Source organism: Gossypium arboreum, chromosome 6 (genome assembly GCF_025698485.1).
Source record: "Gossypium arboreum isolate Shixiya-1 chromosome 6, ASM2569848v2, whole genome shotgun sequence".
Taxonomy (NCBI): domain Eukaryota; kingdom Viridiplantae; phylum Streptophyta; class Magnoliopsida; order Malvales; family Malvaceae; genus Gossypium; species Gossypium arboreum.
In genome coordinates, this window is record NC_069075.1 from 7061755 (window position 1) to 7088959 (window position 27205).

Genomic DNA, 27205 nt, shown 5'->3' on the forward strand with positions numbered 1-27205 from the left:
CTTTGTGTATTACGAATCAGATATCTCTCTGTACAGAGCTTCAATGACTATGCCGTTTGTCTCTAATAAAACTAGACTCAATAAGGAATCTGTACATATAAAGTATGACTTCTAATTATCTTTTAAAATTTATGGTGAATTTCCAAAGTCAGAACAGGGATCCAGAAATCGCTCTGGCCCTGTTTCACAAAAATTTAAACATCTCATAAAATATAGCTCATATACCTGTTTTTCTTCTTCCATATGAAAATAGACTCATCAAGATTCGATTCCATAACTTATTCATTATTTAATTCTATTTCTACTATTTTAGTGATTTTCAAATTCAAACTACTGCTACTTATCAAAAACTGTTTTAGTACAAATATTGTTAACTAGTTTATAACATCTTTACTTCAATTCATTCAAACTCTATACATGCCATATAAATCTTTAAACATAAAACAAAACTACCGAATTGATCTGAATAGTGTGCCCTGTTGTGTTGATCCGATCTACCCACTTCACTTCAAGTCAATCTACATAAAAATATTAAACACACACAAGTAAGCTTATTGAAGCTTAGTAAGCTCATAGGCATAAAACACAAATCATATCAAATATCGTACACAATCATATATCTATTAGTTTAACTATTTCATCCTCCAAATCACAATTTCATTAATAACTCATTGGAATAATTTCCATATGGCTACTCACAATTTAACTCCCTTAGGCCCATTTCTCATTTACTTCATTGTCAAATTAGGGAATAATAAGGGAATTGAGTACTTCATTATCACATTGCCATAGTAAACTATGGACTTTCACATTGTTACGCATCACACACCGAAGCCATAGCCTTGCTATGGTCTTACACGGTTCACATATCATACCGAAGCCATATCCCAGACATGGTCTTATACGGAATCACATTATCACATTATACCGATGCCATAGCCCAGCGATGGTCTTATACGGAGTCATATTATCACATTGCACCGATGCCATAGCCCAGCTATGGTCTTAAACGGGCGCACTTATCACATATTTTTCGTCAATTCATCAGGGTCACAGAATAGAAGCACTCAAATCCATTGTTCCTACTAATTTGTACTTTTAGTTACACATTATTTATTAGTTAATGCAAATTGATAGTATTCATAAACAATAAAATACTTTAACAATCATAAGATTTTCATAACAAAACATTGAACTTTGCCATATGAACTTACCTGGACTAATTTGCAAAAGTCGAGAAATTGGGGACTATTCTTGAATTTTCTCCTTTCCACGATTCGATTCGTTTTCTTGATCTATAATTATAAAATCATTCCTTCATTAGCATCCATTTCAATTCTATTTCACTTCACAATTTATGCTGTTCAAATTTCGAAATTGCACTTTTACCCCAAAATTATAGTTTTCACAATTTAGTCCCTGCTCAATTCACCCATCAATTTAACTAATTTTTCTTAATTAACACTTTATTTTATCATTATAAACTATTTTAAAACCTTTTATATTCTTAATTTCAACAGAAACCTTCAATTCACAACTTTTTACAATTAGGTCCTAAATATCATTTCCTATCAAAATCACTTAATAAAACCACCTTAATATGAAATTAGAACTTAAATTTCATAATAATTCATCATAAAATTCCCTTATACATCCAGGGTAACTTCCAATTTCACCCATAAAATCAAAAACTAATGAATTCTACAAGTGGACCTAATTGTAAAAGTCATAAAACATAAAATTATCAAGAAAAGTAAGAATTAAACTCACATGATGTAAAAATATGAAAAACCAGCTTTCTCCAGACCTTATATGGCGTTTTTGCTGAGAAAATATGAAGAAATGTCTAGATTTTTCAATTACATCATTATTTAACTATTAACTTTTATGCTATTTCCAATTTTGCCCCTTGTTCACATTGTTTTCTTGCTTATTTCATACCCAAACCGTCCAGACATTAACCTTTGGGTCTAATTGCTCTTTAAATTCATCTTTTTAAATACTTAAGCTATTTACTCACAATTTAACAAATTTTGCGCTATTTTCAATTTAGTCCTTTTTAATTAATTAGCCATCCAAACGTTAAAATTTTCTAACGAAACTTTAATACTAACTCAATGACACTCCATAAATATTTATAAAAATATTTATAGCTCGATTTTCAACTTTGAGGTCTCGATACCTCATTTTTGACCCTTTTGACCTAATAAATTCTTTTAATTCACTAATTTCACCATTTCACAAATTCTTCTAAACTCTTACTTGACTCATAAATATTAAATTACTATCTTGTTCAATCTTATTTGTCGAATTTAGTGATCTCAAATCACCATTTCCGACACCACTGAAAATTAGGCCGTTACACAATATCAACAAGTCTTGATCATAGATACTGGCAAATAATTAAGCATATACTCAAATATTTACAAAAAAATGAGAGATTATATACTAATATATTCCTGAGGGGACTTAACTCTCATCAGATATACTGATTTTGACTTCCAAACATGATGGATTTAAGGAAATCAACATTGAATTGTGTTTTCGTATTAGATGGAGGCTCCATAATGTGGAGAAGTGTTAAGTAGAGTTGTATTGCTAACTCCACTAGGGAGGCCGACTACTTAACTACTTCTAAGACAACAAAAGAAATGGAATTAGCAAGTTGTTTAAAAATATAGTATAGTAATTAAAATTTATTTTATTTAATTTTACTATAATTTAATATAATAATTAAATTGTTTGGGAGAGACTGACTTTTTCTAAAAAAAAGTTTTCGAAGTGTTGCCCGTTTAGAGTTGATGAAAATAGGGTTTGAACTCAAACCATAGTGGCTTATATCTTATAGGTTGGGGCTCCACTTCAAACTTGCAAATGACCATTATTTCTTTTGGTAGATGTTTGTGCACTCCGCACGATCCAACTTGACAAAACGCTATAACTTTATGAACCTACATCTCAAGCAACCTTTTTAAACACTTCGGCTCTTTGCAGAGTTGAGAGACAAACTCCAACATAACATGGGGACAATGCCAACTTATTGAAGGATCGATTAGTTCAAATTCTACCATAGGCAAATGGTCACCATTTCCTTTGATAGGTAAATGCCAACTTATTGAAGGATCTATTAGTTCAAATTCTACCATAGGCAAATGGTCACCATTTCCTTTGATAGGTAATCATGTGCCACGCACGATTTGACTCGGTAAGACACTCTCACTTTATGAACCTACATCCTAAACCTTTTAGGAACATGTATAAATTTAACATATGCATGTTACTATTTATCATGTTTTGTTATCACATAAATTTAAACTTTTACCATATAAATTTTACATTTCTTTAAAATATTATATTATTATGTTACTACTTATTAAAATTTTAAAATAATAAAAAGTAAACTTCAACTTTTATCTCCAAAATCTTCAACTTTTATCTCCAAAATGTCATCAACATATTCTTTCAACCATTAATTTGATTTCAATTGATCTTTTCTACTTTCACATTTCATTTTCAATAAATATGATAAAAATTATTAATATAATGTTTAACCTAAAAGGTACAGAATAAAAATAATTATTTTATTAATAATATTAATAAGAATAATATATGAAAAATTACTTTTATATAATTCTACAACATTAAAAAATTAAAAATTCTTTTATCGAATAAAAATTCATTGAACAAAAAGTTATCTTGAATAGATAACTCAACATGTTTACATAATAATCAATATTATTATTATGGATTTTAATACCTATAATTTAATTCTACTTTTTTCCACAATTTTTTCAGAAAATATGATAAAATATTATTAATATAATTTTTAAACCAAAAATCATAATTATATTTATTTTATTAATAATATTAATTGAGACAAGATAATAATTTATTTTAGATATAATTGCTACGAAACAAAAATATTATTAATAAATAAACAATTTTCTCATTGAATAAAAAATTATCTTAAATATATGGGATAAATATCAAAACTGTACATAAACTTTGATTGAATGTGCGATTGTCATGAGGTTAGAAATTTGTGGCCAATGACACAATGCTATACATGAACTTTGATTGAACGTGCAATTGTCACGAGGTTAGAAATCCGTGGCCCGGGACACAATGCTATACATAAACCTTGGTTTTGTATACTTTTATACATGAAATATTAATTTAATTCAATTGCACAAATTACTAATACAATTATCGATATAACACTATTTTCAGTATACATATTTGTAATACAAAATAATTATATATATCTAATATAAAATACACAAATGCATTTATTCCTTTAAATATGTATAATTGAATTCAAATTAAAGTTTAATGTATACATTTGAACAACAATTGTAGTTTCGTATGTATAATTGCATCAAATCAAAGTTCATATATCGAATTATACATCGAATAAAAATCCATGTATAATTTTGAGATTTATCCCTAAATAGATAACTAAAAGTGTTTACACAATAAATATTTTTATGAAGCATTATTAATATTTTTTATTATTAAAAGTAAATGCATATAATCTAATTTTCCACTTTCATGTTAATTGAGTCTTAGTTCGACTGGAATGAAAATTGTTGTCAATGCATGTGCGCTGAAGTGTATTATCCTCCTATTTATGAGTTCGAAATGGGCTATAAGTAATTCTAAACATTGTGTCACAAAGAACAAATGTAATTAGAATCTATAATGATATTGTTCAAATAAATTTTACTTTTTATATTTTTTCCATAAATATAATAAAATATTAATAATACAATATTTGAGTTAAAATTAATTGTAATTATTTTATGAATAATATTATAAAAACAGTATATTAAAAATTACTTTAGATATGCTTTTATCAAAGTAAAAATATTACTTAACACTTAAATATACATATTATAAATTTTAAAAATATATATACATATTATTTATTTTTATAACTCAAAACAATAATATTATTTAATGCATTTGTAATATAATTAATGTATTTACAATGACTTTTAGAGATTAAAACAATAAAGATTGAATAATAAAATATATATTGATATGTTTGGTCTGTTTTACGATTTATATTCGGAGTTTACGATTGTCTCTTTCAACAATGTCATCTTTAAGATTTAAACCTCTATTGTCCCCGTAAAAGTATAATCGAACCACTTGTTGGTATAACATGTTTATATTTTAAATATTTATATATTTTCCATTAATTATATATTTTATTAAAAGTAAAAATAATTAAATTTATATGAATATACAAAATTAACTATTAAAAATTATCAGGTTTGCTATTTAAAAGTTTAAACCGATTTTCTATTAATTTTAAAATATTTTTAAGTTGTTTTTATAAATATATATATATATATATTTAATTAGTTATATAATTAGTGTTAATATGTCAAAATCTAATGATTATGAGGAAATAAAATACAGGAAAATCAGTGGGATAAAAGCCGTCATCTTCTGTTTATATTCTAAAAACAGAGTTTCAATATTGAAGGGAAAAACTCAAAATAAAACAAACAAAACAGAAACAAAAAATTTAAAAATAAAGAGGAGGAGGAAAGGATAAATTGCTCTGCAAATTTCGAAAGCCTCACTGGTTTTCCCTAATTTGATTCTCTGATTCCATTAGCTGGGATCAGAGGATCAACCCCTCAAAATCTTCATTCAAAACCCAAAGCAAATTAATAAATAAATGATATCCAGTGCCATGCAATAAACGTTCTTCATTGAAGTTGAAGAAATAAAGCTTTGGTTTCTGAGTGATTTTAAAGCAATGGGTGTTTCTCAAAATGAAGCTAAAATGGAAGGCTGGTTATATACAATACGTTCTAATCGTATTGGCTTACAGTTCTCTCGCAAATGTTACTTCATTCTTCATAACAATGTTCTCAAAAGCTATAAAGCCACCCCCATTTCTGAAGAAGAGGTAAACACTTTGTTTCTTTTAATTCCTTTTTTTTTTGAACTTGAACTATGGATCTTTTATATGTTTTTGGAAAGAAAGAACCCCATATTGGAAAATGGAAATGAGAATGCTATGTTCTTTTCTTGCTGGTATTATGACATGTTCTTGTTTTGATGACAAGCATTTTATTTAATGAGGCAAATGCATGTTTGTTTGTTTTTTATTTTTTTATTTTACCTAGAAATATGCAATGAGTTAGGGATGTCTGAGATTCGAAATTCACCTTTGAGACTGCATAAACCAACTAAGTTAAGCCCCATGTTCATTTGATCATGTTTATATATGCATGTTTGTATGTATGCATAAATAACTTTCTGGATTTCAACTTTAAGTGATACTTTAAACCCTATGTTCATTTGATCATGTTTATACATATGTGTGTGGATGTTTGTATATATAGTTTTCTGGATTTCATTTTTGTTTAAGCGGTTGGTTTTTTACATTGATAGCCAATAGTTTCATTAATGTTTCTGCCTATTATCAAATTTCCATTCTAGTAGTTGAAGAAAAAAAAAAAAGAGAATCCAATTTTATACCATATGTCTGGTTTCTTGATAACTTAATTTGAAATTCTGCTTAAGGCTTTAAATAAATCCTCTGCTCTGTAATTGAAGAGTTATTGTAGGATTCGCAATTTCGTTTTTAAAAATCTTGGTGATGTCTTTTATGGTTATGAGCTTTAAAGTTTTTAGTGAACCGGTCTTCTGTAATTGAAATGCAAGAAATCTACCAATTACAGTCCCGTTTAATTTGTAACACCAGCTGAATCAAAGTATAATAATCTGAAACTCTCTTTTTTCAGGAGCCTGTTAGAAGTGCTATAATTGATTCATGCATTCGGGTCAAAGATGACGGAAGGGCAAGCATAAACAAGAAGGTTTGATTATTAAATCCCTTTTTTTTATTTTCCGGGACTTTGGATGTTTCCTTTCGGTGCTGCAATGTCAATATTTAATGCTTATGAAGTGTTCACCTCATGCAGGTCTTCTTCATTTTCACCATTTACAGCACTTCAGTTGATAATGAGCAGCTTAAGGTGTATATACTAATACTGTGAACTGTGTTTATTTTTTATACTAACACCCATGTCTGGAACATATCTGGATGAGGGTATGAGGATACGGCCCTCCAAGGACCTACCAAATACATAGGAAAACATAGAACGGATTGAGCATACCCATGTTGGAGTCTATACCTGACATTCATCCTTGAGTCCCAGTAACCTAACTTATTAGCAAGCAATCTTCTAATATTGAAACATTACAGTTAGGCGCGACTAGCTCAGAGGACGCAGCAAGGTGGATTCGTTGCTTGAAGGATTCAGCGTTAAAGGTTTAATACTATGAACTTAAAAATCTGTGAGTTTAATGGTTATTCTTGCGATGGAAGCCTTACATTTTATAATTTTCTTTTTCAGGAATCTCCATGTCTTGCAAAGAATATTTCAGCTTCTCCTAAGAAGATATGGTCATCTTTGAGGTATTATATTTTATACTCTCCCGATTTGTTTTATTAGTTTAGTTGTAAGAAAAGGCTGAAATGCTTGTTTCATTAGTAACCTATGTTGTTCCGACTCTTCTCTTTCTTGAGGTACCCATATTAGACACATTTTCAGATATGGATAGGGGTATATAACCCTCCACTTACATGTATGAAGTATGCAATTACCTCGTATTTGCCTTATTTAGCTATATTATTAGGACTTGGGTGTTAGTGTTTGTATATATTTTAAATGGCTTATTCCTCTACAAACAGATTGACTAATTCAAAGAGAACACACAGCAAGGACTCTGTCCATTGGCCTTTCCACTCATCTGTTCATTCCGAGGCAATGACATCCGATGTTGTTGCACCCTCACCTTGGAAAATATTTGGTTGTCAGAACGGTACGAAATTAAGTTCAAACCATGTTTCAAGTTCATAAACGCGACACATCATTGACATTGTGTTTCTAACACAGGGTTACGGCTTTTCAAAGAATCAAAAGACAAGAATACTCGTGGATGGGTAGGTTGCTCTTGGGACATTAATCATGAATGCTATTCTCAATCTTTTTTTGTTTTTGTTTGGCTGAAGAAACTTCTTGTTCTCAGCATTGGAATGATATTCCAGCAATAATGGCTGTCGGTGTGGTTGATGGGACCTCAGAGGCAATTTTCCGTGTTGTCATGTCTCTTGGTCCCTCAAGATCAGAGTATGATTGCTGCAAATTTACTTTCCATTCAAGTTCCATCATCATGAATATATACATTCGTATATATATATATATATATATATGAACCAGATGTTAAATATTCGATTGTCTTGCAGATGGGATTTCTGCCTCTACCATGGCAGTGTGGTCGAGCACGTTGATGGTCATACGGATATCATTCACAAGAAGTTATATAGCGACTGGCTACCATGGTTAGATTCTATGCCTTCTTTGAACCTAATTCACATTTTAGATTTCTTATTGATCAGAGTTGTTGCAGGGGAATGAAACGAAGAGATTTATTACTTCAACGCTATTGGAGACGAGAGGATGATGGCACATACGGTACTATAGTCTAACCAAAACGCATGAAGTTTTGGAAATATTATTCTCAAGCTTTAACATCCCATATCTTTTTTTTTTTTTTTTTTGTTGCAGTGATTCTTTACCACTCCGCGTCTCACAAGAAGTGTCCACCTCAAAATGGCTATGTCCGTGCTCGTCTAAAAAGTAATGCATGTTTTACATTAGGAACTTAGAAGTTCATTCTCCTCTAATTAATGCCTTTGAATAAGTTTTCCTATCGAACCTACAGAATCACCATTTGAATGATAAAACAATATAAACCTCCACATGCATTTTTCCACTCATTGCCCTGATTTCATTATATCCCTCTCTGAATTCCTTGTTCCAAAACATGACTCTACTTATATGGTTTGCATATTTACTCGAATTTTAAATTTTTCCTTATAAATACATAGGTGGGGGATATGTTATCACTCCGGTGAACAACGGAAAACAGTCACTTGTGAAACACATGCTTGCTATAGATTGGAAGTTCTGGAAATTTTATCTCCGAACTCCGGCTGCTAGATCTTTGACGATTCGTATGCTTGAGAGAGTTGCAGGTGCCTCTTTGCTCATTAATAATAATTCAATTTCATTCCAGCTAGTTTCCTTTTTCACTGATGTAAAATATTTTATTGAACTTACTGATTTGCAGCCTTACGGGAGCTGTTCAAAGCAAAACAAGGAAATTATCCTCCTGAATGCTTGTCCATGGAGTGGACGAGTGATGCACACTTGCCTCAATTAGAAAAAGAGGATATTAAGATTGATACTCAAAGCCCCGAAGAGACAATAAAGATTGAGGAGGATGTTCTAATGGAGGTTGAGGCAGCAAAACCACCATCCGGGCGTGTAAGTCTATTGCGTCTGAATCAAGAACCGGATGAGTTCTTTGATGTTCCTGAAGCAGATGAATTCTTGGATTATGATCGCTTGGAGAGTGACTGGTCTCCTGAATCAAGTTCTCCGGTACTTTGATCCCCGATTTATCTTTGTTTTTCAAGTAATTGTTATGAATCATGTGGCGAAGGAATTTTATATCGAAGAGACATTTCCGATCTTTGGATTTGTATTGAGTTCATACAATTTATTAACTGTGTTTTTAGCTTTTTCTCATAATCTAACATGCAGAAAATACCACAGCCAAAAATAACATCAGCAGCCGGTCTAGTGAGAAAATTGCATGGTCTTGCAAGTGAGTTCGATTATGCTAACCAAAGTTATTGAGATAATTGATGGATCGAATGCATCTTAGCTGTTTCTAATCTATTATTCATGCTGCAGCTCAAAAGAAAGGTTACACAGAATTACAAGAGGTGGCTCGGGAAGACAGCGTAGTCTTCTCCTACGGAACCTCTCTCCAAAAGGACCCGACCTTTACTTCACCATGCAGTTGGTCAGCCGGAGACCCTTCTTCATTTTTGATACGCAGTAAAACTTACCTGAAAGACAACAGAAAGGTATCCATTCACTTCAATTTCATTTTCAAAATGTATACAGGTTATTTAAAATTTCCATGCTCGACAGCATACATTTTTACATGCATATGATATGCCAGCATGCATGCATTTATACATATATGCATACATGTTACCGACTCTTCATTTTTCTTGAAGTTTCCAAATGCATTAAATAAAACTTGGAAAACATTCAACATACCTGTGTCGGACGAATATATAGCTCAACCGTTCAGCCTGCATTACTCAGCTTGTAAAGTTAGAATTTAAAGCTATTCATAATACATTCAATGGCTTCGAAAGTTATGGTTACTTGCTTTTCAAATCCATGAAATGTAAATTAGCTTCAATCTATGTTCTAAATTTGTATTCTTTGTGGTAGATTAAAGCAAATGGAACGTCGATGCAAATGGTTGGGGCAGACTGGCTAATATCTGACAAACGAGAAGATGATTTAGGCAGTCGAGTTGGTGGTATTGTTCAGGTTTGGACTATAATTTTGTGCTTTACGTTCCGATTTATAAAATCTGATCCATGTTACTACTCATCTATGCAAAACAAAGAAAAACTATGCATTAGATACAAATCATTGATCGAAAAATAAACTTCATTGATATACATTCATGCAGAAATACGCTGAACGCGGTGGACCAGAATTTTTCTTTATCATCAATATGCAGGTGTGTTACGTTTTATACATTTCTTTATTATTTCTATGGTTTTTTTTTTGTCAATAATCACATTAGATACTCTCAATTATTATGAGTCAGATTCCTGGTTCACCGACATATACATTAGCACTGTACTACATGATAAAAACTCCCATTGAAGATCACCCATTGCTGTACAAGTTCGTCAATGGAGATGATGCCTATAGAAACTCAAGATTTAAGCTCATACCATACATTTCTAAGGTATGCAAATCTATAGCAGGCATTTTTCCTTTTTGAAGTATAATCGAGCTGAGCCCAAATCAAACTATAAGAAGCGCAAGCTTTACTCAAAATCGAGGCTCCTTTCCCGACTTAAACTCAGGCGAGAAACAGATTGAATTGCTTGAGCTTGCTCAATTAGGCTCATTTGTTTAGTAAAGATGAGTTTGATTCTCATCCTTGACTTTGAGCTCGATTAAGTGTTCTCAAGTTGAAGCTTGAATTGAAAGTTTTCAATATTAACTTGATTAGGCTTGAGAATTACTCGACTCGAGCATTAGAACACTTCTCAAACTTTATGTTGAGCTCAAGCTCATTTACACTATGTTTTACCAAATAATCCATTTCTTCAGGGATCATGGATAGTCAAACAAAGTGTTGGAAAGAAAGCTTGCTTACTCGGTCAAGCTCTCAATACTCATTATTTCCGTGGGAAAAATTACTTGGAGGTAGATTCTCGAATCCTCAAAACCAAGTACAATTGCGAATGATGATTGTGTTATGATTGACTTTCTGATATTTTCATTTTCGTGATTTTTTGATTCATTATCGTGTTACTATATGCTGATCACTGAAACGAGTTTAAATTTCAGGCTGACATAGATGTTGGGTCTTCGACGGTGGCTCAGGGTGTAGCTAATCTTGTCCTCGGATATCTCAACAATTTGGTCGTAGAAATGGCATTTATAATACAGGTAAGACTTCTCTTAAAGTGTCAAAAATGTTAACTTTCCTTGAGTTGCAAGCAACGAAAGAGAAACGAGAAAATTAACTTGCATCATGTTATTATTTTAAGTAAGTTGCTTCTATGTTTGCTCCGATTCTTCATTTTTAATGAAGTTAGAAAAAAGTTGAACATACTTGAGTTAAACACATACTCGTATCTAACACTTATACTGAAGTCCGAGTACAATATATTTGCTTAATGACTTTGGTTATGATCCAAACTACTACTTCAGGGTAATACACAAGAGGAGTTACCGGAAACCCTCCTCGGAACATGCCGTCTTAATCATCTCGATCAATCGAAAGCTCACATAGCAATGCCATGAGCAAGAAAAGAAACCAGAAAATCATCGAATCAAACTGGCTTAGTCATCCCAATCTATTGGAAGCTCACATACCATTACCATGAACTATTGAGAGGTTGAATCGAATACCAAATCATGTATAGGTCCCCTTTTTTGTTGTTAATTTTCTTTCCTTACCATCCAATCAAAATGAAATTAAAAATATGAGTCCATTTTTTTATTGTTTGGTAGGGTTTCATGTATTAAGCTACAATGCAATTCTCATCCTTTATTATGTAAAGAAAATTGGTGAGTATTTGGTATATTTTATTCTATAAGTAATTTTTAAAAATTGACATGTTTTATTATATTTTTATAGGATACTCGTCAATCTTCTAATTTGGCTTGTAAAGTCTAAACTCGACTAATATTCTGTCAGTAAAAAGTATTTTTATTGACAATAATTTCTTTGATAATTATACCCTTTTGGCTACCACACGGATAAGAAACGGATGGCGATAAGAAACGGATGGCTATCTTACAAAACTGAAGTGACAGTGGCCCTTACCAACGGATATTCCGTAGCTACCACAACCTATACATGTCCAATGTATTTACAATCGACCTTCGTCAATAGAATGACGCACATTAAATGTATAAAAACTAAACGATTTGAAAAAATATCTAAATTTTACAAAGATTATTTTTACCATTTGGTGTTCCATAATGTTCTATGTCTTTTTAAAAAAAGTGAAAGTTTAATAATAGTTCATTTATACTATATTCATATAATGTAATTCGAAAAAATAAAAATTAAGGTGAGCAAAACTCGATTCAATTTGAAAAATTAAAAGAAAATTTAAATTTTGAGTTAATCGAATAGTGTTATTCGATTTATTCAAGTTAACTTGAATAACTTGATTCGAGTTCAAGTTGAGTTAAATTTTACAATTCGAATAATTTGAATAACAAACTAGTGTAAATACCCTTTTAGTTTCAGTCAATTTTGAAAATAAACAAATTAATCTCGCTCAACAAAATTACAAAAAATTTAAAATATTTATAAAATTTCAAATTTTATATATTTTTAAAATTTAAAAATTAAAAATATATATATAATTTTTCTAAAATAATAATTTTGAAGACCTAAATAAATAACTGATTCAAGTTTATCATATAAAAAGCTCTAATATAAAATTAATTATACTGTAATAAAATTTTAATTTAACATTTCAAATCAAATTAAAATAATAAAATAAAACTTGTGAACTCGGTCATCTCAAAAATTTTCACTCCATATTGCATTTAATATGTAGTGTATAAATTTATACTAAAATCATATAAAACACCTTAGTAACAAACAAATTGTTTGTATTATCACATTTAATTATTTAGTATTATATTAATATCGTGTAATTGTATCGGGTTGATAATAATAATAATAATAATAATATATTTAAAATCCAATGTCTGATATATCCATTAACGTAGGATAATTTTGAACATAACATGAAAAATAACACAAATATGTCCCAATAATTGAATTTTTCTCCAGAATCTAATCTTTGAATGAAAATAATATATTCAAAAAATAACTATTCCGTACAAAATTTTCTCTGTTGATGAAAAACGAAGAATACATGTTCCATTCTAAATGAGAATCAAATTCCAATTATCAAAGAATCAAATTCTATTCTAATTATCATATTTGAGAATTAAATTCCAAACATTAAAGAATCAAATCCTATTCTAATGATCATATTCTCAGAATCAAATTCCATTTTAAATATCATATTCTAAGATCCTCTTTCAGCAATTCAGTAGTCATCAATTTCATATTTTTAATTATTTTAAATATATTCATATTTTATAATATATAAGGCAGTTGAATATATTTTTCATTATTTTAAATAAATCAGTTCACCGGTTTGATTATTCCATGTGATGATCGGTTAAATTGATTAAGTTAAGAAGAACCGATCGAATTAACGGTTTGCTCTTCTCTAATCCCTAATTATGCCCATTTTTCCATAATCCATAACCAAAGGTGAAAATATAAGGTACAACATAAGTGAATTTAACACTATTTTGAACATCCAAATCTATGAACTTATTTTCTTCTATTGATAATCCTTAGAAAAGTAAATACCATCATCCACAATTATATTACATTCATATATAAAATTTAGAGCTTGTTCAAACAAAGACCGCACGGATTACATAAATAAATTTTTTTAATTGTAGTAAAGTTCGAGACCCATACCGTCGTGGATTTCGTAATCTTTGAGGGTAATATGATCCTTGTAAACCGTGTACCACTTCTGGATACGGATCTTGTCTGCTCGAGTTCCAGTTTGGGCCGCGACCAGCTTCTTAAGGTCTCCGATCGTGTCGTCGTCGTTGCACTTCACGCGCACTTTCTTTCCTAGCCGATCGTTCAACACCACCTCGATCATCTTCGATTTTTTTTCAAAAGACTATTTCAGAGAAAACCCTAATCCCCAAATTTGTTAACCCTGGAAATAAGAGAAAATTGAAGCGTGGGGGGCATTTTAAAGCCAAAGATTACCCGTTGACTACTTTTGCCTTTTTGTTTCTTTAAACGATGCCGTATCACCGATTTTATTAATTTGTCCTTTTTAAAACAAGAACAAATTTATTATTTATTATTAAAGAAAGAGTTTGTCTTTCTTTTACTTTGTTTTTTTTGTTAAGTCTCGTATAATTCCGGTTGAGGAGCATGGATGCTTCTTTTCCGGAAGCTTGCAATAGTGGAGAATCGTTTAAAGGATTTCTTAGAGAGGAGTCAATTGGTTGTGTTTTTTTTTTTTTAGTTCCATGGCATATATGAAAGAATAGGAATACCTACATTTTTTAGAAAGTACCGTGGAGTGTAGAATAAATTATCAAAGGTTCATATAGCTGGGCAAAACAGTATTTTTCTATTCACAAGTTGCGAGGCAAGTTGTGAGGGGGGAGTCCATTTGGACAGGTAGTTCAATACGAATAAGATTTGATAATGCTGTTAAGGTGGATTTAGGGTATGCTACTGTAGGAAGAATTTTGAAGGGTCAGCATGGAGAGTGAATTCTTGGTTTTAACCGACGTTCGGGAAAATATTTAATTTTCGATGTTGAATTATGAGATATTTTAGATCGCTTGACACTGTTGCACAACAGACATTGCGATAGAGTGTTGGTGCAGACGAAAAACATGGAAGTTATTGTGGCTATTCAAGAATCTATTTTGAAGACTTCAAGCTCGGTGTTAATCAGTCGAATACATCAACTCCCAAGAATGTGAGGAATTGGATGCTAGAACATGTCCCTAGACAAGAAAATAGAGAAGTTGACCAAATAGCCAAAATAGTTTTTGACAGGGAAGAAGGATTGCAATTGTTTGGAGAGATTCCTTTTGTTTAATTTAGTTGGTTCTAAGTCAATTAAATCTTAACTCAATTAGCATGGACATTGTTGTCAATACAAGATGATGTGAGTTCGAATACACTAAAGCATATTATTTTCTTACTTAAGGGTTGGGCAGGGACTATGAGTAGTTTAAAGCATTATGTCCAAAAATAACAAATATAACCAGAACCTATAATGAAATTATTTAAAAAAAAAAAGTTAATTCTAATCCTTTTGTTTGTTTTTCAAAAAAAAAAATTAATATTTGTACTTTCTAAAAATAAATTTTAAATAATAATTCAAAGGCCAAGTCAGCTGAGCAAGGAGTTTAACCCTTGCTTAGATATTTTATCGAAGCCCAAAAAATTTTGAAACCCAGCCCATTTTGGTAGGGTAGGCCGAAAGTGAATATTCTACGATGTACATGGACTGGATTTATCAAGCTTGTTGACTAATTCCATCCTTGAATAGGTTTTAGAAAAATAAATTATTGGTCTAATAAAAAATTAGTTCATTGTGAATAATAATAAATAAAAAATCAACTGTATAAATATTAAAATTAATTGTAGAAATTAAAAAGAAAACATGTATTATCACTTTGAAAGAAAATCTAAATTTGCAGATATTATTTTCACCATCTGGCGCTCCATAATGTAATTTTAAATGCCTAAAAATTTAATGTTCATTTACACTTCAAGAATTTTGGAAAAGCATTATTATTTGATTCAGGTAAATAATAATGGAACAATTCAACCATCAAACCGATTTTATATACTCAAACACACTTGATTTAATGCCTTCCTAATTGTTGCAATAATAATAATGTCAATTAAATTACGATAAAATCAATTAGATTTGAAAATTCTATTCATAAAATTTTACATTTTAAATCTTATTTTAAAACAAATATTTACATAAATTTGACTTGTATAACAAGTAATTGTATTGTGTCAAAAACAACTGTATCGATTTGACCGGGAAAAAAAAGTATCTAATCAGATGCATTATGGGAAACACTTCAACAAAGAGACATTGTCTGTATATGAATTTGAATCACATAAGAACACCTTAGCAATAAACAATTTGTTTGCACGTACTCTCAAATTTTTCAATAGAGTTTTAGTTTTTCTTTTCTTTTTTAATACTAATTGTATCCTGTTGAAAATAATAGATAGAATAATAACGTTTGGTCTTCAAACCTTGAAAGTCCAAGTTTATGTGAAACAAGCTAAAAAATATAGGCATGATAAAATTTTTTTGATCAATCTCATTAGATATGCTGATCATATCTGCTTTTTTTTTTCTGACACAATGCTTAGAATTACCCGTAGTCCCTCCCCAACTCATAAATAGAAGAATAATGTACTTCAGCGTACTCAAACCCCATGTCCTCCTACATAGACAACAATAACCATACCGATTGAGCTAAACTCAATTAGCTCTAAGAACAATAATTTTTGACATAACATGAAAGAAAAATAAAAAATAACACAGAATGAAAAAACATGTTCCAATATCATAACTTTTTATATTTTTGAAGTTACAACTCAGTAACTATATCCACAGCTTTAATTAGAATCAATAATTATAATCACTAAACTAAATAACTTGATTCAAACTAACTCAACTAATTCCTGAACATAATTTTCATATGGACTCAAAGCTTTTGCTTTTGTCAACAATGCCAACAATTCATTAACAATTATGTTATATATAATATAATTGAATAAAAGTAATATATGTTAAAAGTAACCATTCCATACAATTTCTTCTTGAATTTTTTCCCAGTGATGAAATAACTGAGAATACATGAACAAGCACCAAATTCTAAACATTAAAGAATAAAATTCCGTTCTACATATCATATTCTAAGATACTCTTTCATATGAATGGAATTGATGCAAATTTCTTTTTGAATTTCAGATTTTCTTTATGAAAGTTTTACTACAACAAATACAGTAACACTCACAAGTAGAAACACAAATATACAAGGTAAATTCAAACTAATACAAAACATAATGGATGATGAAATCCAAACCCAAGTACTCAAATACCCAAGGCTTCCACCTTAGCCAACAATACCGATTTCAATTTCCCCCCTCAAACATTGTGCCCAATTTTCCATAATCCATAACCAAAGGGGTGTGTATTATATACACATAGATATATATTAAAACATAAGAATTCATGAATTTAACACTATTAAAAAGAGCCAAGCGAATCCAAGACTTATTTTCCTCCATTAATATTCTTTTTTAACCATTATCCACGATTATATTACATTCATACATAAAATTTAAAGCTTGTTCAAACAAAGACCACGCAGCTTACATAAATTAAATTTTAATTGTAGTAAAGCTCGAGGCCCATACCGTCGTGGATCTCGTAATCTTTGAGGGTAATATGATCCTTGTAAACCGTATACCACTTCTGGATACGGATCTTGTCGGCCCGAGTTCCAGTTTGGGCCGCGACCAGCTTCTTAAGATCTCCGATCGTGTCGTCGTCGTTGCACTTCACGCGCACCTTCTTCCCTAGCCGGTCGTTCAATACCACCTCGATCATCTTCGATTTTTTTTTCTTTTAATATTTCAGAGAAAAACCCTAATTCGCGAATTCGCTCACGTTGGAACAAGTGAGACAATCGAAACGCGGGAGGGATTTTATTTGGGAATCCGGTTAAAACCGATATTACCCTGGAAAGCATAAACGGTGTCGTATGATCTTTTTACTAATTTATCTCTTTTTTAAAGGGTAAAACACCTAGTTAGTCATCCAACTTTTAGAGAGCTTTCATTTTGGTCACTTAAAATGAAATCCTTGCAATTTGGTCACCCAACTTTTAGGGCGATTTCATTTTATTCACCCAAGCATTAAATCTCTAATAACGCTTAACTATACATGCCAAATCATGTTTATACTTTTATTTTGGTCACCCAACTTTTATGTCACTTTCATTTTGGTCATCCAAAAAATATCTTTTTTAAGTATTGATTGGAGTAAAAAAAAAAATCAAGTATTAAAGTGACAAAGTGGTAGAAACTAAAATAATACACAAAATTTTCAATTTGTACTTGTTTATTCCATTGTTGAGAATTCTAATTTTTTAATATTGACATTTTAAATTTTATTATTATATGTATTTTTAAATATTTATGTATTTTTATATATTTCTTTAAATTTTTAGAATAATGATTAAATTGACACGATTTGTAAATTTTGAGTGTTAAAATTTTAAAATTATGACTAAATTGATATAATATGTAAAAGTTAATAGCTAAATTTGTTATTATACCGATTTTTTTAACTGCTACATCAGTTTGGCTTTTAACAGGAGTGAGCACCAAGCTACACCTGGGGCGGTAAACACTCTGGACTATCGAGTCATCACATGAGGTTTAATTTTAAGTGATTTTTTTTTATTATATTAGATGATAGAATTGTTGAATCAAATCTTATATAATCCCCTTCCTATGGAAAAGGATTATGTGAATAACTAAAATTTAGAACTAACATTTAAATAGGGTAAATATAAAAATCCGATTCACTAACTTTATATATATTTTTAATAATTGAAGTCATAAAAAGAAATATAATTCCTTTCAAAACAATCTTTTGCATGTATCTAACAAATCCCATAATCAACTTCTTATTCTACTGAGTTCTGTTAGATTTTCCCGAGAATAAACGAATACTTGAATTTTCCAGGAAAATTTTGTATGCTCAAATGGAGCAAATTTTGAATCTGATCGAAGTGGATAGTGCAAATAGTAATATCAAAGTTTCCATAACCGAGTCAACAATGATGCAGATTCTTCACAAATCAATGGACAAAGCATACCGGAAAGTTAAATCAAAAACCGGTGTAATCGAACGTTTGAATGAAATATCGAAATTCTACCAACTCGCGGTGATTCAATTAGAAGGTTGTTTGAAATTCGTTCAACAAGAAAGAGGTAATTACGATCTAGAAACTAGCCAGGAATTATTGCTTGACGACTTGACAGAGATCAAGGATCGGCTTCAAGGTCGACTTAAGGAAGTCGAATCCGCGATTTCTGATAAGGATAAAGAGTTATCGGAGAGATTAGGGAATGAATTGAAGCTTAAAAAGGCATTGGAGAGGAGTGAAAAGAAAAGGGATTCATTGTATGCTGATCTTGAAGAACATAGGAAAAATGAGGGCATTGATGAGTTGTTTCTTGGGAGTCAAGCAAGCATCGAAGCCGGGGATCGAGAAGGCGAATTTTGTGAGTTGAAGCATTCGGTTGATCAGCAGGTGTGGAACATTCAACAACAGCTCGAGCCGAATTATCAGATTCAAGATGAAGAAAGAAATCAAGGGATCGACAATAAGAAAATCGAGCAGATGGGGTCAGATATCGGGATTTTGAAGGGGACTTTAGATCTTGCCTTTTGTAAGATGCAGAATGCAATTTTTTTATCCGAACTCGGGCCGATCGAGCATCAATGGATGTGGAACATTGAGAGATCTATATCTGCAGTTGTGATTAAAGATCTGTTGAAAGGTTTCCGAGAGAATTTTGAAGACGAAGTGAAGAAACAAGAGTTGCAGGCCTCGTTAGGCTTGCGGAAACATTTATCCAAGGTGATTCGAGAGATTAATGTCCTTATCCACGAGCTTCGGTTTGTTAGTAATCCGGATGAGGCTCAAGTCAAGAAACCGAAGGAAATTCTGAAAGCTAGACGTTTTTTGGAGGGTCAAGATCTCGGGAAATTGGGTATAATCAAGCAACACGGAGAAGAGGATTCCGGAAATGATCATGGAAGCCATGTTGTAAAGATGATAAAGAATCATGAGTCTATAATCCGGGGAAAGAGTGAGGAGCTCGATTTGTTGACACGGGAACTTCTTGGAGAAAAATCAAGTCCACCAACATGGAAAGAAAAGGATTCCGTCAATCCGAAACAACGAATTCAAGAACTTATGGTGAGATTGGAGAGTTTAATCAACTCGAGTCCTGAAATAGATGATGTTTTTTTTGATAATAAGTATGATTGTGAACTGCAAAAGCCTCTCAAGACAAGGCCGTTTACAGATGACAGAACCGATATCAAGGAATGCGGTGCTCACAGTATGGAAGAAATATGGGAACAAGTGAACAAAAGCTCAGTTCCTGAAACAAGAAATGAAGCTCATTGTAGCGAAATAAAGCTTGTGAAACAAGAAATGGAGGATTCAAATCTTCAAACCCGGCTAATGGAAGACATTCAATTAACTCTTTTCAAAAGTTTGGTGGATGAATTTCATGTTGAGATGCTTAATCATCACATGCATTTCCTAATTAAAGAAGGTATGTACGAAAACTTTATCCAGGAAATGAAAACCGAGTGGAACAAGGAAATGGGAAGTGCGAAATACGATACCTTGTTCCCCAAGGCAACGGCGCGTGAAAGTCACCAAGCAAATAGCGGATTAGATCATTCGGAGGGTACGGTGCCGTTACTCTATTCTGAAAACACGAACCTAGAGGAGTTAATTCACCCTGATTACTTCTTTAGAGAACTTTGGCACGACATTTACACGTTCCTCCTGCGGGAAATACTCCGGGAATGGAATGAATATATAGAAACTTTCGAGTCTGTAAGTTGTTTAAGTGAGGAAATTTGCTTGCTTGTCTTTGGTGAGATCTTTAGAGACATTATAAACACTTCCAATTCCTCATTAAACAAACTACGAGAGATCAAAGCCAATGATAACTTCTTCGAAACTGTGGCAATGTCGATCAAGGACGACGTTCTGAAGGTTTTCCTAGCAGATATAATCAAGGAATTACATATGAAAATATATGCATTTAGCCTCGAGAGTCTCATAAGGGAAGATGTTTTTCAATTGGTCATTGTTGAGGCAGTGAAACAAGGTTGCATTGTAAAGGAAACCGATGACCGGAGGAATCGAGACCAAAGTCCGAACAACTCGATCTCTGCCGACAATTTGAGACATACATTAGATAAACTAGTCAAGTTTTTCGAAGACGAAGAATCTCTAATCCTAACCGCCTGTTCCGAAACAAAGCAACAGAAGATCCGCCTTCAACACGTCATGTCCAGATTCAATTTCGACCAACATGAGCATTGTCCCGGGTTTTTAACCTATGATGGAAACAGTACTAATTCAGCAGATATCAAGCTTGAGAAAGCTTTACTACAATTGGATTATGGCAAGGCATCATTGAATGAGTTAGGGTCCCAGTTAGGCATAACAATAAATAATTTAGATCCAATTATTACCACTAGAAATTGCAGGAATCCCTCCATTGATGAATATCTTGAAACCTTCTTCCAGGATATAGCGCAAATGTTGAAGAGTTTCGAGTTCGAATCATGTATGGAATTAGGAAGGCATTCTTTGAGGTACTTAAATTTGCCTATGAACTGCAATTATTTGCTATGTGTCCTATCTTTTAGATCAAAAATCTTCCTGATCTTTGATTATTATCACTTGAGTATAGAGTATAATTAACTGATCACTGCATACTGAGATAGTATGTTGTTTGGAATCCGATAAGTATCGGATACGGATATATATCTTTTACGATATGTTGAATTTTTATGTTTTTATGTATTTGGAAGGTCCTTTGAGGATCATATCATATGAAAATACATCTGATTAGATACGAGTATAAATATTTTAAGAAAAATGAAGCGTTTAAGATCATGATCTTTCAAGATTTTGTTTATTGATATAATTTTAGTATGAGATTAATATAATAATTTTTTTACGTTTTCCATATACGGATTTAGGTCAAAAATAGATTAAAGTATACTATGTTATCCGAATTTAGGTCGGAGTGAGTGTTAGATGTAAATATTTCAGTGATAAAAGTATACTTTTAAGAACTCTTTACATACTTAAAAATTTTAGAAAAATAAAAAATTAAACATACACGAATTAAACTCATACATATATTTAAATGTCACACGCAAATCCAAATAACATAGATGTGTTCGGATTTTGCAGGTTAGAAGAAATGGAGGGTGAGGTAAATTTAGTTGCTAAGCTCATTGCCTCACTCATCCAAAAGGAATCACTTTACAGGAAAGCTTTCATAAGGAGATGTGAGAATCTACAAATGGCTGAAGCTGAGGTGCTTTTTAACGTCTTCTTCTTCTTCCTTATTATCTGATCAAGTATCGAGTTATTTTTCAGAATTCGAGTGCCCGTGTTATATTGGAAAGGGTTTGAACAAATTACTAAACCTAAGACGGAACTTAATTTGGTCCAGTTTATGGATACCTTTACCTAGAACAATTTGTTCATAACTATCTTGATTGGTTTCAAATTTCAATCATTGATTAAGAATTCGGACCGAAAGTTAAATCAATGAAATCTACTTTGATTGAAAACACAAATTAATACCCTAAAACCTTTTCTAATAAGTATTTTTATTTATTTATTTAATGTTTGAGAAATAGGTGGACCTTCTTGGAGATCAAGTGGAGCAACTTACAGAACTACTTAAGAAGATATATGCAAAACTACATCAACATTCTCCACTTTTGCACCACTATTTTGAGGTTATTTTTATTATTATTTAATTTCATTTTTCAATTTTTTTTTACTTTTTGTTTTATCTTTTTATCTTTATTTTTCAACAGGTTTCAGAAATGTTGAAGCTAATAGAGAAAGAAATAGGAGAAAGATGATAATAAGGCCATTACAAACTGTAAAATAAAATGTATATATTTGGAAGGTTATCGATCTTTTATTATTTTCAAAATAAAAAATTAAATTTATGTTTTAGTCACTTAACTTTAAAAAGTTATAAAATGGTCACCGAACTATTCAAAAGTTTTTAAATCATTGGACTGTTGAAATCGTTGTTGATAGCATTTTCTGTTCACACCGCCTGCACCAAACGAAAGCTTTCATTACCTTCTCTTCTATAGTTTTTAACGTTTCTTTTCATAAAACAATTTTGAATGTCACAGATCTGTAAATTAAAAACCAAAAACTTTCTTCTTCATTCTCCAACATTGATTGTTGAAACCATTTTTAAAAAAAACAAGGATCGACTTTGTAGTAGCCCATTTCTGCCCGGGCTTTAAAACCAAGAATAATAAATAAATAAATAAATGTTTATTTATTATAGTCCATGTACAAAGCCCAAATTTCATTTACAGCCCATTACAATTTATTGACCCATTTAGCTTAAACCCAGCAGACCCGTTACTACCCAAAACCCGGTTACACCCAAGCTCGAATACCCGAGCCAGACCCAAACCAGTGAGGCCCAGTGCTTAAACTAAATCTGGAAACCCTAGGGTTTCCAGAAGCTTCGCGCCGCAATCAGTCCAAGAGTCACGCCCCTTCGACTCGTGTCTGTTCGTCTCGCATTGACCCGAATCAACGCCGTGACTCCGGCCAAGTATCACGCTGTGATCGACGGCCGAATCAACGCTGGTGGCCTCCTTTCCTCGATTGCCTGCAAAAAGAGAAAGAAAATACAACAGAAAAGGAAAACGGATAGGGAAAAGAAATCAAAGATTTCTTTCTAAATGTAAACAGTTCATAGAAGGCTATAAAAGCCTCTTTACAAATCTGTACAAAGGACCGGATTTTTACAGAATAAAAAGATACTTACACATATTCATAAAAGAGAAGTTCAAGCAGTTTCTTATAAAAAGGTGATTCGAGTTTTTTTTTTTTTGTTATTTATTCAACAAGTATACAAATCGATCTATTGCAAAAACTGATAATATTATGAAAAAGGAAGAGGTTACCTGCGATTTTCTTGAAAGAATGAGGTTTTTTAACCCTCTGACCACTATGTGTGGTAGCGCGTGAGCGCGTGAGAAGACCGGGGACGGAGGCTTGACAGAACCCCTAGGCTGGAACCCCAGATCCTCTTTCAGAGGATTTCTTTCCTTTTTTTAAAAAAACCTGGCTAAAATGATTTTAAAAGCTGAAAACGGGGTTTATATAACCCTACCAAAATGGTGTCGTTTTGCTTAATTCAATAAGCACTAAAACGACACCGTATTATGCAGAGGATCCGCGTGTTGACGCGGTTACTCGGGGAGGATCCGCGTGTTTTTGTAAAATGGGTTAATTGCCCAATTGGTCCTCTCGCAATTTTAATCTTTATAATTTCATTTTATTTATTTTTTAATTTAGCCCTAGTATTTTAATTGTGATACAATTTGGTCCTCATAGTGGCTTTAGAACTGAATTCGTGGAAACAGTGCCGTTTTGAGATTAGGGTAAATTGCCCAATGAGTCCCTCGGTTTTAATGCGTTTTTAAATAGGCCTAAATTTTTCTTTATTTTTTAATTTTGCCCAAAATTTTTAATTGCTTTTAATTTTAGTCCCCTTACACTTATAAATTTATTTATTTTGAATTTTATTATTTATTTAATATATATTATTATTTTATATTAAAATTGTATGTTATATTATTATTAAATATGGAAAATCCATTATATTATATATTATTATATTATTTTATATGGCATATGTATTATTTATATTGTATTAATTAAAATATTTTTTTAAAAACATATGTATTATATATATTTTTTAAAATGTTAATTATGTATAAAAATAATAAATTTTTTATTTATGTATATTATATTATTATATATGTTTCTTATAAATCTTATATACATTTTATATATTTCACTATATTTATATATTATTTGTTTTCATATTATTTTATTACATATTATATTTTACTCCATATGATATTTTTATATATTATATACATTTTATCATATATATTTTTATTTTATTTATCATATGATTTATATTGTTTGTAAATTATATTATACACTATATATTTTATCATATTTCTTTACATTATCTTTATTTTATTATAAAATATACACTATTTTTATTATTTATTAATTATGTACATTGTTAAATTATTTTTATAAGTATAATAGCAATATTTAGTACATTATTTTTCTTACATATTAAGTTATTATATTTTATAAGTATAATCTATATATGTATATATCATTTTAAAAAAAGGGTTCTCTTTATTATCCTTATATTATTTAGTATATTTCCAAATAGCTTATTTTTATTCAACTTATATTTTATACATTTTAATTTGCTTAGTTTTTGGTTTTCTTTTGTTGCTTAATAGGTTAAATTTTACATATCATTTGTTTTATCTTTAATTGAATATTTTATATTGTTATTTTAAGAGTAGATCTGCATGAAATATTATTATGTATGTTTAATTTGCATTGATTTATTTTGCCATTTTGTATATTGCATGTAACGATAATGCATGTGTATATATGTCATATATGGCCATGCATAAGGTGATAACGATATTGTGTAATTTATGTTATTATTTATTATTCCCTATACTATATTTGCATAAAATGATAAAGCATGCCTTATGTAGCTAGGTTTATTTAATGTTAATTTTCTTTTTGTAAAATACATCATCATTTTCAAAAACAAAAAAATATCTCATTTCAAAAGGTTTTTTTTTAAAAAAAAGGTAAGACAATGTTTCGATATTTAGGAATTCGAGAAGTAGTGTCCTAACATGCTGGGTTGCGATTTCTCGTTTGTCTAAATATCTAAAATATCATTCTTAACGAATTTTTTACAAATCACAAGATGATTTCAGTTACGAAAGTTTAAAGATATCGTATCCAATCATGCTGAATGTGATGTTTGTACTCTTTTGAAGCAAATGAATCTTGATACTTTTAATTTAAAATATTACGGTTTTAAGGAAATCTCATTTCTAAATTCTTTCAAATTTCTGACATTAAGACAAAATTATTCAATTTGGTACCAATTTTGGGCGTTACGAGGGTGCTAATCCTTCCTCGAACGTAACCGACTCCCGAACCTGTTTTCTTGTAATTTCGTAGAACAAAACATTTTATAAAGTGATCCAATCACACTTTAAAAGATTGGTGGCGACTCCCGTTTTTATTTTTCAAAAGTCGATCCCCGTTTTTCGAACATCCTTTTAAAAAATGGTTTCGACAGACTTTATATTTTGAAAAGAAAACGAAAATTGGGAGTCGCCACCAATCCTTTTTGTTTAGGTGTGATCGGATCACCTAGAAATTTGGTTATTTTAATAAAACATTTTGATTTACTAAAACAACGATTTTGGTCTACGAAATTTGAGTAAACGGGTTAGGGAGTCGGTTACGTATGAGGAAGGATTAGCACCCTCGTAACGCCCAAAATTGATACCTAATTGATTAATTAATGTCTTAATGTCGAAATTTAAAAACTCGAAAAGAATTTAGAACACGATCCCTCTTTTATGTTGATCTATGTGAAGAATTTACTTGAGTAAATCGAAATGGATTCCAAAAACCTCATTGTCCCGAAGTAATAAAATGCCACATCCAGCACGTTAAGATGCGACATTTCAAACCTGTCGAAACCATTTTTTTGAAAATGCATGAATCGACTTTGGTTTGAAAATGATAATTAAAACGGGAGTCGCCACTGATCTTTATTTGGTTTGATCGGATCACCTTTGTTTTAGATAAAAAATTTTAGTTTATTAAAACGACATTTTGGTCTACGAAATTCAAGAGAACAAGTTCGGGAGTCGGTTACGCGCGAGGAAGGGTTACCATCCTCGACACGCCCAAAAATTGGTACTGGATTATTAGTTAGTGTCTTAATGTCGGAAATTGAAGATCGAGAACGAATTTAAAATACGATCCTTTTTTATTAGCGTTGATTTTTAAGAAAAAAAACACTTGAATTAGCTCAAAACGATCGTTAAAGATTTCCTCGTCTCGAGATATCAGAGTATCACATCCCGTAAGTTAGGAAACGTTACCATGAATTCCCGAGCACAGGTTTGTCTTTAATTCCAATTGAAATTCCGTGTATTTTAAACTCAAAAGGATATTTAGCTATTTAGAATCAACGA

General features: G+C 31.1%; 4 protein-coding genes and 2 long non-coding RNA genes across 7 annotated transcripts; 2 read left to right on the forward strand and 4 right to left on the reverse strand.

Annotated features, from left to right (window-relative positions):
• The first annotated feature begins 5410 nt into the window (after positions 1 to 5410).
• Positions 5411 to 12258, forward strand: LOC108485053 (protein ENHANCED DISEASE RESISTANCE 2-like). 2 transcript variants are annotated; one of them, XM_017788913.2, is made up of 21 exons: positions 5411 to 5926; positions 6768 to 6842; positions 6948 to 7001; positions 7232 to 7297; positions 7383 to 7444; positions 7721 to 7851; positions 7926 to 7972; positions 8059 to 8159; positions 8276 to 8371; positions 8440 to 8504; positions 8598 to 8669; positions 8921 to 9067; positions 9163 to 9476; positions 9639 to 9702; positions 9792 to 9967; positions 10347 to 10448; positions 10594 to 10644; positions 10735 to 10878; positions 11250 to 11345; positions 11490 to 11591; positions 11856 to 12258. In XM_017788913.2, the coding sequence occupies exons 1-21, from the start codon at positions 5774 to 5776 to the stop codon at positions 11946 to 11948; spliced, it is 2211 nt and encodes a 736-aa protein (XP_017644402.1). In that variant the 5' UTR covers positions 5411 to 5773; the 3' UTR covers positions 11949 to 12258. The 2 variants fall into 2 exon arrangements, with proteins under 2 accessions (XP_017644402.1, XP_052885865.1); XM_053029905.1 differs by having other exon boundaries at positions 9651 to 9702.
• Positions 9692 to 10303, reverse strand: LOC128293958 (uncharacterized). Its single transcript, XR_008284118.1, has 2 exons — positions 10167 to 10303; positions 9692 to 9949 (listed from the first exon to the last, which is right to left on the reverse strand). It is a non-coding gene; the product is annotated as an uncharacterized LOC128293958 (long non-coding RNA).
• Positions 12259 to 13992: 1734 nt separating the features above from the next.
• LOC108485489 (ubiquitin-like protein 5) lies at positions 13993 to 14462 on the reverse strand. Its single transcript, XM_017789337.2, has one exon. The coding sequence runs from the start codon at positions 14360 to 14362 to the stop codon at positions 14141 to 14143; it is 222 nt and encodes a 73-aa protein (XP_017644826.1). The 5' UTR covers positions 14363 to 14462; the 3' UTR covers positions 13993 to 14140.
• Positions 14463 to 17531: 3069 nt separating this feature from the next.
• Positions 17532 to 17986, reverse strand: LOC108484561 (ubiquitin-like protein 5). The gene has a single exon (XM_017788381.2). It carries the CDS (start codon positions 17876 to 17878, stop codon positions 17657 to 17659), a length of 222 nt encoding a protein of 73 aa, XP_017643870.1. The 5' UTR covers positions 17879 to 17986; the 3' UTR covers positions 17532 to 17656.
• Positions 17987 to 19040: 1054 nt separating this feature from the next.
• LOC108485054 (uncharacterized) lies at positions 19041 to 22981 on the forward strand. The gene is made up of 4 exons (XM_017788914.2): positions 19041 to 21688; positions 22296 to 22422; positions 22751 to 22852; positions 22934 to 22981. The coding sequence occupies exons 1-4, from the start codon at positions 19041 to 19043 to the stop codon at positions 22979 to 22981; spliced, it is 2925 nt and encodes a 974-aa protein (XP_017644403.2).
• A 309-nt stretch (positions 22982 to 23290) lies between these two features.
• LOC108485875 (uncharacterized) lies at positions 23291 to 24223 on the reverse strand. Its single transcript, XR_001871372.2, has 2 exons — positions 24059 to 24223; positions 23291 to 23760 (listed from the first exon to the last, which is right to left on the reverse strand). It is a non-coding gene; the product is annotated as an uncharacterized LOC108485875 (long non-coding RNA).
• Positions 24224 to 27205: the final 2982 nt, after the last annotated feature.